The 10,980-nt window shown below is 47.2% G+C and overlaps 2 protein-coding genes across 2 annotated transcripts in view; one reads left to right on the plus strand and one right to left on the minus strand.

The window, feature by feature from the left end:
- Positions 1–9,424, plus strand: part of CDKL5 (cyclin dependent kinase like 5) — a 104,177-nt gene extending 94,753 nt beyond the window's left edge. Inside the window, exon 17 of the mRNA XM_077769846.1 lies at positions 9,174–9,424. Within this exon, the coding sequence (XP_077625972.1) occupies positions 9,174–9,259 (86 nt within the window). The 3' untranslated portion in view covers positions 9,260–9,424. The remainder of the gene's footprint in view (positions 1–9,173) is intronic.
- Positions 1–10,980, minus strand: part of RS1 (retinoschisin 1) — a 21,183-nt gene that overhangs the window by 404 nt on the left and 9,799 nt on the right. The window contains exons 4-5 of the mRNA XM_077769963.1: positions 4,479–4,620; positions 1,856–2,051 (exon numbers count right to left, since the gene is read on the minus strand). Coding sequence (XP_077626089.1) covers positions 1,856–2,051; positions 4,479–4,620 — 338 coding nt within the window. The remainder of the gene's footprint in view (positions 1–1,855; positions 2,052–4,478; positions 4,621–10,980) is intronic.

Here is a 10,980-nt window from a genome sequence, read left to right on the forward strand (position 1 = left end):
GCCAGCCAGTATGGAAGCATTAGCCACACACGGCTATTTAAATTTAAATGAATTTAAAATCAGCTAACAATTTCCTTCCTCAGTCACACTAGTTATGGTTCACGTGCTCAATAGCTGTGTGTGATTAGTGGCTTCCATTTCAGACAGTGCAGATACTAAACATTTCCATTGTCACAGAATGTTCTATTGGATGGCACTGATGGAAAATGCCTCTTGATTCTCCTCACCAATTTTGTGTTTTAATTCTTTGCATGTTGACAAGTATTGAAAAGGACCACCTTGCACTTACAAGAGGAATATTCTTCTCTTCCAAAGGTGTCCAAAGTGAGTAAAAACCGGTGAGCCAAGCTTAAGTGTGTATCTCTACCTCGATACAAATGGCAAATACTTTTTAGACTTGGAAAACTGCTTTTAGGAAAGAAAAAGACATAGAAACTAGAGGGAAGATTCTGGAAGGGGCGCGGTACCCAAAGCAGGGAGACAAAGGGTCTGCTTCGTGTTTCGGAGGACACAACATAGCATGATGCAGTAGCCGTAACATAAAAAGATGCCATGGCTGTTTGGCTGCGTTTCCAAAGAAATCATTCTTGGCAGTCGAAATTTCTAGTCGTAGTGCTCTGCCTGATGACACTGGAGTGTTTCATTTCTTTCTGGAATTATCTCCTGCAAAAAAAAATCTGGCTGCCACATTGGCCTCATCTGTCTACAAAACACGAAGGACCTCGTGTGCCATGATCTTGCCTTTCTTCCCAGTAGCAACATCCCCTTCTCTCAGCTGGTTGCCCTTGAATCTATTCAAATCGGGACAGGTGAAGAGGAAGGTTGGAACTGGCACCTCCGGACTGCACAAGTGCCTGAGCAGAGTGCCTCTTCGCAAAGAACTGTCAAGGCCTTCAGAAATGCAGACAGGATTTGAAAAAGAATACTCCATTTCCTTTTGAAAAGCCAGCTAACAAGAGCACAAATGAAATAAAATGTCTAAGTATCAAGATGGTTTTTCCTATTGTATCCAAAGTCCTTGAAATCTCAACCCATGATGGCCTTGCTGTACAGCTTGTCATCACAGAGTACAAAGCCTTCTGATTTTCAGCCGAATGTGTCTACTTAATCTGATTAAATGTCCAAATTAGCCTCAGAAGTCCTTACTCTCAGGCAAAGGACAGTTAACATTTCCAAACAGCTAGTGGGCTTTTAATTCACTGCAAATATACACTATATATACATATATATATACACATATGTGTATATATATATGTATATATACACTTAATCAAGAGCCTACTGTGTTCAGTCTATGGCAAACAAGACTTGGAGCTTGGTCTTTAGAGGTTAGTAGGATATAAAGTTGTTCAAAGGTTCAAGTTCCTCTGTGTCTGCACTGCTGGAGTCATTTTAATCATTTACATAGTTAAGTGGCCAATATGCTGGATTGTCCATATCTTTCTGGAAGTCAGTCTCAATAGTAAGGAGAGGCCATGTCTACATAAATTGACAAGGGCCTACCCACATCAATAATAGGTCACGTCACACATATGCAGCAAAGTGTTCAGTGGCCCACGGAGTCTGGAATGGTCCAAATGGCCAGTTTTGATTTTTCGAGCAACTATAAGCTGCTATGAGAATTCAAACAAGGATTTCTTTTGCATGCAAGAGTGGCGCTCATTCACAAACAAACTGCTGGGCACCCAGGATACAGCAAGAAAAGACACCTGCCTTGTCAGATAGTAGACCATGTTGTGGGGAAGAAGCATGGATGACTTCCCTTGCCTTGGGGTCAGTGGTCTGACAGGGCAGGGGCAGGAGGGAAGTCCCGGAGAATGTGAGCTAAAGGCAGTTTGGGGTAAACTCAACTTACCCGGTTGTTTCCTGTCTGGTCCTTATAATAAATCCAGTTCAGGTTCTCATCGGTCCTGTACTGCACGCTGTACTTGGTCATCCACTCATCAATGTCACAGCGCCCCTGGGTGAGGATCCCTGAAATCACCTTGACCTCCTTCAGATCTATCTGCAGCCACTGGCTGCTGTCCTGGTACTTGGACAGCCAGGCGCACCTGCCAGGGACACAGCAAATCACCAGGAGCCCTTTCCTGGGAGCGCCTCCAAAGACCTGAGAGGCACTGCCCTTTGGGGGGTTGCCAGCCCCTGACGAGCCCCCACCATGCGCGGGCAGGGTGAGCTGCGATCTGTTAGGCACCAAAAGACCTGTCTCCAAGAAGTGTGCAGCCTCTGGTATACTTGCATCATTCTCTTTCTCCCAGCATCTCCACTGACCAAAGAACAATGGCCAGATTCAACTGATCTGTTCAAGTGCCTTTGAGTGCTGCTGAAGTCACCTTTGGGGTATGGTTGAGTATGTCTCTTCAAAACATGAAAATGCATGGTTTTTGCACCCATCAACCCCCTTCCCTTTTCATCGGTCTCTCCTGATGTCTCTTTCTCCATGAGTCTCATCCCAAATTGAGTCCCTTGATACATATCTGCATCTCCTTCTGGTGCTGTCATTCATGGCTTTCAGAGAGTGTCTCCCGTGTGCAGAACACTGAGCCAAGTGGCTCTGAAAGAGCTTCTGGCAATTGCAAAGCAAACCAACCAGTGAGGGAACTGACCTGTTTTTTAGTTATATCCCTCATGAATTGTGGAAACCTGTAATTTCCCCTTTGAGGTTTTTATTTTTTGCATATTAATTAGCTTCTTGGGACTCAGTCCTTGGCTGCCTTCTCTTCTAATTCCAGACTTGCTCCACGCATGGCTCGTGAAATATTAAATTCCATCCCAGACCTTTTCTAAATTCCAAAACCTGAGAATCATTTGCTGTCTACACAACTTCTGGGTGCCTTACAGCATCCCAAACGAAACATGTCCAAGAGTAAACTCCTAATTGTCTCTACGCCAACCCCTCCTTCCAATATCCATCTTTTGAAATGCTACCCCTTCCTCCTAGGGGTTCATGCCAGCGATCTGAGGGAGATCTTTGGTCCCTTCCTCTCTGTCACCTCAAACATCCAATCCATCTATTGACTCCATCTCAAAGTCAATTTACTTTTCTCCATTTCACTGGCACTGCTCTGACCCCCATCATCCTCAGTTCTTGTCTGGATTGCTACTTTAGCTCACTAACTAGTTTCCCTGGATTACTTCCCCCTACTAAACAGTTCTCCCCACAGGAGCCAGATTTGTCTTTTTTCTTTTCTTTCGTTTTTCTTTTATTTGAGAGACAGAGCACGCATGCACAGAGGAGAGGGGCAGAGGGAGAGAGAAACTCTTAAGCAGGTGCCATGCTGAGCATGGCTTCCAGCGCGGGGCTTGATCCCACAACCCCAGGCTCATGATCTGAGCTGAAACCAAGAGTCGGATGCTCAGCTGACTGAGCCACCTAGGCACCCCGAGCCAGATTTTTCTTACAACACAAACCTGATGGTGATTGATACTCCCCAACTTCAAATCCTTCTCTGGTAGAGTCTGCTAATTGTCTACTAATATCCTCTTCCCATCTTCTTTTAGCAATAGAACAGCACCACCACCATGTTTTATCTGGGCAAATGGCCACCCAGAAAAGTTCCTATTTCCCAGTCTCCTTTGCAGCTAGGTGGGACAGTCTGACTAAGTTCTGATTAATGAGATGTGGGCAGAAGTAGCCAATAGGATTATGCTAGTGCACTCTGCTCTTCTTTTCTCCCCACTGACTAGAATGTAGATGTGCTAGTGGAAGCTGGGGCAGCCATTTTGGGCCCTAAGATAGAAGCTTTGTGTGAAGGATGACAGAAGAAGGCAGAAAGAATCTGAACGCTGATACCATCAGCCATCAGAACAATGAAACTACATGGCCTAATGAAACTTTTAGATGACCAAGAAATCCACCTCTATGTTGTTTAAGTTTCTGTACTTTGGGGCTTTTTGTTATAGCAGTACAAACTTGTATTCTAACTAATACAAATTCCGGGTCCTCTCATTATACCTAAAATAGGGTCCATAATTCTTAACATGACTTCACGATCTGACTTCTGCCTACCTCTCTGGCCTTATCTCACTTGTGCCCTAACTTTGCTGACCTTTACCATCCCCATCCATGCCCTTCGGGGATCCTCCCAACTAAGGGCCTTTGCACCTGCTGTATTCTGTCCCCCCCAGCCCGCTCACCTGGCTAACTGCAAGCCTCAGGTTAAATATCTTTTTCCTTAGAAACTCTTCCCTGGTACTTTAGATAAATCAGGTCTTTCTTCTTTGTCTCCCTCACAACGTTTATCACACTCACTAAATGATCAGGTTTGTGATTATCTGTTTGAACTCCATCTCCCCATCTAAACTGTGCTTCTTGAGGGCCAGGATCTCAGCCACCTTGTTCACCGTCCTCAGCACATGAAGGCACTCAGTCAATATTTGTTGAATAAATAAATGCATTCTGCCATTTGTTTATTACAGAGACTTAGAGTTTTTCAAATCACATGGGAAAAATTGCCCGAGCCACCTGCCCTGCTTACCCAAAGCCTTGACTGTTGAGCCGGGCCTTGTTAGCGGTCCACGAGGAATACCAGCCCACGTACTGCTCCAGGTTGGAGCAGGTGATCTGGTCTGGTGTAACTTCTCCTGATTCGAAACCCAGGGGCTTATGATATGGGCATTCTGAAAAAGGAAAAACAATGCACATCAAAACACTCATATCACATCGCACCACTCCACGAGCACGACATGACTGAAATGACAAGTCAGGCCGTCTCATTTGTGCTTTGGTAGGTGGAGAATGTTTTGCTCGTCAGCGCACTTCACAATGGGTCTTCAACCTATTCACTGCTCTTGTGAGAAGAGAGTGAAGATGAAGTAAAAGGATTGCCATAGAGACTAAACATTCACAAAAGCAGAGGGAAGGGGCTCTATGGCAACCTGAGGTGGGGGAGGGGGGGAAGAAAAAGACTTCACCTCCTCCACAAACTTAAGACATTTAAAAAACCAAGGGGGTTCACAGGGAAATAGCATACGTAAATGCCACACTCTTTATTTTCCTCATTAACACAGGGTTAGCCATCCAGCCTGATGATGTCAGGGGCCCTCGCTGTCTTCGGGCAGCATACGATGCTAATTACAGGAACAAAGCAACGGTGGAAGGCAAAGAAGGGCAATTATATATCGAGACTGGCTTCTCACTTGTAAATTGCAGTTTTCTCACTAGTCTGATGAAAAAAAGGGGAAGAGGGGGATGAAATGTACCTGAGTGACTACTGACTAAGGTACAGTTGAAAAGAACTGGGTTGTTTTCCAGATAAGAATGGCCAAAGCTGGTCCTTAGATGTTAACTGTCTGCTGCTTCTCGCGTATTTCTAAACACATTCAGTGTTGGGTTACCTGCTCACAGACTTTCGCCGACTGCCAGCCCAGCATCCGTTCTCCCCTGCTTTTTGACTAAAGAACCCTAATTTGGTTAGGCAGCTAAAAAAGACAATCTTTCCCGGCCTCTTTTGCTGTTAGAAGTGACCGTGTGATACAGTTTCTGTGACCACTGAGATACAAGACGACGTCTGCTGGGGATTTCTGGTCGGTTTTTGTTCGCCCCTTCTTTCTACCTGTGGTGGTAGCCAAGTGGTAGCCGTCTTGCACAACGGGGCTAAAGCCAAAAGAAGTGCAGAGACTCGGCCCTGATATCCTTAAGCAACTCCCTACTCCTCGTCTCTTTACTACATGAGTCAAAACAAAACTAATTCCATAAGCCACTCTTTAGGGAGTCTCTTACTGATAACCAAACACAGTTCTAGCTAAATTTCTACAGAAAACAAATGGTAAACTTATACAAATACATTCTTCCAGTTTTCCGATTGTGAACAGTAAACTTCAAGTAAGTTAATTTTTTTTTCCATGTGTAAATTTGAGTTCAGATCAAAGAGCTGAACATATTTACTGGGGCATCGTCCCTTTCCAAAAGTGAAACGAGAGCTGAGGTCTTTCTGGAAGACAGTTTTCAAAAGTCACTGAAATGGAATGAAGCCTGCAAGAGCTTGAATGCCTGTGTCCTGAGACCAGAATGCCCACAGAGGGAGCCGTGCCCTGTCCTCAGGGACTGAGGACAGAAAGACAGCTTCAGGCCTCTGACCAGGGAGGCTTCGCTGCCTTTCTGCCCAATGCACCAAAGGAAAAGGTGCAACCTCCACCAGTAGCTATAGCTCAGTGGGGCTGGAGGTGAGAGGACAGCACTTGTAGTTTATCAAGTACCCGAGGCTTCGGGAGCATGCTAAAATCATGGGAATTCCGGAGAGGGAGGACAGGAATGCTTTATGCGCCATTCGATCAGGCCTTGTGTGGTCGAATCATCAGGACAGCTTATTAAGGATGCAGTTTTCAGTACTCCACCCCCGGAGCAGCCTCATTTTTAACAAGCACACCTTCAAAGCACGCTTGGGAAGCCTTGACCTGTCAGGGAAGGCATTTGTCGGTTGGCAGATTCAGGGGCCCGGTGCCCATGGCCTTGGGGGCTCCTCCACCTCCTCAATTCCTCTCTGACCTGGAAGACAAGCCCATGCCACCAGAAGGTGGGACAAGACCCCAGAGTCAGCAAGCTGGGTTTCAGTTGGGCCCCAGGTTGTCACTTAGAATGTGGGTGTCTCTAAAGCCCCTTCATCTTGAGCCTTCCTTTTCTTGCTCCAGGGCCACCAGCTTGGAAGGAAGGAGCAGAGGGGAGGGAAAAGCCATCGGCCCACTCCTGATGGCTTTATCCTTGGCATTTTGTTCTTTCTCTGTTTTTCCCTTAAACCTCTTTTGCCATTTCTTTCTAATTTGCCCATCTAATGGTTAAGAGTGGGCTGGAAACCTAGGGAGACCTAGCCAGTGGCAGTGGCCTCGGAGGGTGGTGAGGGCTTGTCCAGACACGGACCCTGCCCACACTCTCCAGGAAAGTGACGATCTCACCGTCCCCGTGGCTTCCGCCCGGCATCTGGGAGGGAGTGCCTCATTCCCAGGCTCCAAGCTTTGTCCCATTGTCCATTTTCCAGGTAAACAGTTCCATCTGGGTGACCCAAAGACGCTTCACACCCACACGTTCCAAACCGAGCCCTTCAGTATCCAAGCCCCACGCCTGGCCCTGTAAAGTGTCTCCCGTCAGGTGTTGGCGCCTCTAGCTACCCAGCTGCGAGCCCAGAAACCGGTGGTGTGGCCCAGGGCACAAAGCAGAGACAATCTGATGGGTCTCACCCTGGGTATCATGTGGGGAGTTCCGGAAGTGCTGATGTTCAGGTCACTCCCCAGAGATTCTGATGTCACTGGTCTGGAGTAGGACCCGGATTAGGGGTAGAGCTACAAGTGATTGTAATGGGCAGCCGAGGTCAAGAATGTCTCGTTAGAGTCAGCGTGAGCTGGGATGGGATCCCACTCTCTGCGTGAGCTTAGGCAAGCTGCTTAATCTCTCTGGATCTCAATTTCCTTATCTGTGGAATGGGATCAACAGCAATATCTGCCTACTTAACGTCACTGGGATTACATGAAATAATTTTGGGGAAAAGAGGGGTGTTCATGGTCGGGGCCTGGGCTCAGCAGGGACATGCTTCCTCTGAGGGGGCTAGGCCACCGATGGGACCAGGGAGCCCTGAGCTCTGGACACCCTCAGGAAACTCGGGAAGCTCGCCGGGATGGAGTTGAGCCTGGTTCAGAGGGAGAAGAGCCCCCAGTGAGGTGTTGGCTTTCAAGTGGGAGCCTGTCACCTAGCCTGAGCCCAAACCTGAGCCCTGCCCCCAGGCAGCCCTTGCAAACCCGTGGAAGTTTCATGTAGTTCCAAAGAGAGAGGAAGGACCTTTCACAGTCCTGTCTTTAGACTCCTCACTGGCCACGAGGAGGACTCAAACTGGAGCTATTTAAACTTGGAAAAATAGAAACTGTGACATTTCTCACGCTCCGTGCACTGCGGGGTAAACTGCGGTCAAGTTATGTTGTTATTTTGACGGACTCCGCCTTTCGCCGCTCCTCCTCCTCCCATGGTCCTGGCTGAGCTCCCTTTTGGTCCTCGTGCAGTTCTGCCTGTGACACCCCAGTCCCCTCTCTTCCCCTTTCACCCGGCCAACTCTGCCCATCCTTCAGACCTCTGCTGGCCTCGCCTTCCCGCCCAGGGCGGGGGAAGGGGCTCCAGCCGCTGCCTCCCCGGGCACCCTGTTCCTGTCACTTACTCTGCTTCCTTGTCATTATTTAATTATCGGCTCCCCTGGGCTGTCTGGCTCACCAGTCTATCCTCTGAGCTGAGCAGAATGCCTGCACACGGTAAGCACTCGATAGTTATTGACTGGATGGCGAATGAAAAGATAAACAAAGATTATCACCCGTCTTGGGTGGCCTCTAGAAACAAGCAGAGAAGACAGCAGAAACAGGAAGCAGAAAGCTCAGGGAGGAAATAGAGGTTTCNATTAAGCAACACTAATCACACTGCTAGAGGAATTAAGAGGATGCTCGTCACAGTCACACGGAATATGTCCTTCCCACGTTTTCTGCCCAAGGCATGTTTGTTAGCATAGCCACGAAGCCTGTTTTTATGCTCATCTTAAGTAGAAAAAGAATCTTCCTACGTTCACTTTAAGGAAAAACCGACATTGTCTGTGGTACAAGTGGCTCTTTCTGAGTGATGCTTCGATAATTACATGGATAAAGGCATGTTCATGACGTGCTGCTAATCCAGACTATACGTAACATATGAGCCTTTCTTATTCAGTAGACAATCTCTCGGTTGGGAGGCACGAAGGCCAGACGTGGTTATAGAGAACATTTAACTACAGAAACACAAGGAGAGTTTGGGGATGTTCTTGACAAGAGAGACATGAATATTAATATGCATATGTATTAGACTCGAACATATACGACAACGTAGTAGAAGATAGACTAAGGTTTATAGAATGGCGTAGAAACTAGAAAATAATATAGAAATATAAAATCTGGAATAAAGGTAAAGCATTCGCTAATAATTGGATTTCTTAGCTTTGGATACTTTCCTTACCCTGTTCCTGCCCCTCCGAGTGCCAAGGTAATCTTAGCTAACTGTGGAAGACAGACCTTTTAGTAGTTTTGGTAATGTTAAGATGAAGATTAAGGAGGCCAGAATGCACCTTCTCCTCTGTGGGTGGGGCCACTGGACCGTAACAGCCAGCGTGCACCTGAGAGCGCCTCCAGGCAGCCCTGAGTGACCTTCCCTCCTGTCCTTCTGCACCTTCTAGGCTCTTCCCTCCTAAGGCGGCCTATGATGGAATCACTGAGTCTCAGGATCCAGAGGGACCAAGCAGCGTTCTTAACGTTCCGCTGAGGATCTGAGGCACTGATGGGCGGCTAGGCCTGCTGCCCTGAATCATCTCTTTCGTGGAAAAAACTAACTAACACAAATGAGTCAACCGTTTAACACTTTGGTTGTATTTGTTCCTTCCCGGAAATATCTGCGCTATTAAAAAATAAAACAAAAGGAAAAACAGAAGATGGTGGGGAGTGGAGAATATGTCAGCTAAGAGAATTTCTGATTTCAGAACTTCAAGTGCGTGGCAAGTGTTTGGGGGAGAGAAAGGTTGGGGGGACCCCAGTCTACTTCACATTCCTCAAACACAACAGCCCTCCTCAACTTCACAGTTGATTGGGTCAGTCAAGTCAATCGGCATAAATAATCTCTTTTCAAGTTGTTTTGTTTAGAAAGAACTTGAAACAGAGTTCCGGTAAGGTCTTCGTGTCTGTGGTGAAGAGAGCACTTGACCCTTGTTTCCACTGCATGGGAAAGTCCTTCAGGGAGGAGATGATNCTCCTTCTGGGGACACAGCGGGGCGTCCAGCAGAGACCCACCAAACCGCACAGCTCTTGCCCCTTTCCTCTCAACGGCGGATCCACTGTTCCTTTCCCATAGACTTAGTTCACAAACCACTTCCTACCCCTTGAGTAAATAGGAAAGCAGAGGCAGCAAAGGCCATTGTAGACTCTGCTGCCTCCCCACACTTTGCTATTTCAATGCAAATTTAATGAAATAATGAAGAGAAGCTCACACACACACACACACACACACACACACACACACACACACACACAGAGTCTCTAGCGGAGCTATTATTAGGTGATTATGTAAAGTGAATGACTTGGCCTGGCACCATCATAACCCTGGAGAGGGGTAACAAACACAGTTTTAGGCAAAAGAGGCTCTGAGTCGTGAAAAGCACTGAGTGTCGCAAGGATTTCCTGGGCCCCCAGGCCCCTGAAGTCAGAGTGCGAGCTCTCCGGAGGCGGGAAGAAAAGGAGCTGACCTTTACCAGGCTGCAGTTTGCCAGGTACACAATACCACACGAGATGCTTTCACGCCTCATCTGATCTATTCCTCATGACCACTCCTTACAGCAGGGGTCAGCAAACTGTGGCCCTTAAACCAAAGGTGGCCCGATTTTGTAAATAAAGTTTTATCGGAACACAGCCACACGCATGCATTTACATATCGTCAGTGGCTGCTTTCATACTACAATGGCAGAATTGAGGAGTTGAGAGCCTATGGCCTGCAAAGCCACAAATATTTAGCATCTGGTCCTTTACAGACAAAATTTGCTGGCACAAACCTTACAGGAGGACACTCCTATTAGCCAGGAAGGGCTATGTTATGCTGCAGAACAAATTGTCTTGGAAATTTCAGAGGCTTAACACAACAAAGGTGTATTTTTCACTCAGGTGACTTGTCTGTTAAGGGTTGGCAGGGTTTCTGACCTTACAGCACCACATGACTCTCCGGGGGCTGGACGTGGGGAGGAACATGGTGGTTCGGTGAGCAACAAACCCGCGGGCACAGTACTATTACCTCCATTTGACAGATAAACACCAAAGTGGGAGTCCCAGAGTTAAGAAGTGAGGCAGACAGGATTCCAACTCTGGTCTTTCTGACTCAAAAGGCTGTCCTCTTCTCAAAACGCCCTGCCTCCTACCACCGACTTATTTTCATAAATTCCATGAGTCGATTTCATTGAAAATAGGTGCCACCTCACAGCCTCACCTGGCCCAGGGAGAGAT

The sequence above is a fragment of the Crocuta crocuta genome, unplaced genomic scaffold (assembly GCF_008692635.1).
Source record: "Crocuta crocuta isolate KB4526 unplaced genomic scaffold, BGI_CrCroc_1.0 scaffold312, whole genome shotgun sequence".
In the NCBI taxonomy this organism is placed as follows: Eukaryota; Metazoa; Chordata; class Mammalia; order Carnivora; family Hyaenidae; genus Crocuta; species Crocuta crocuta.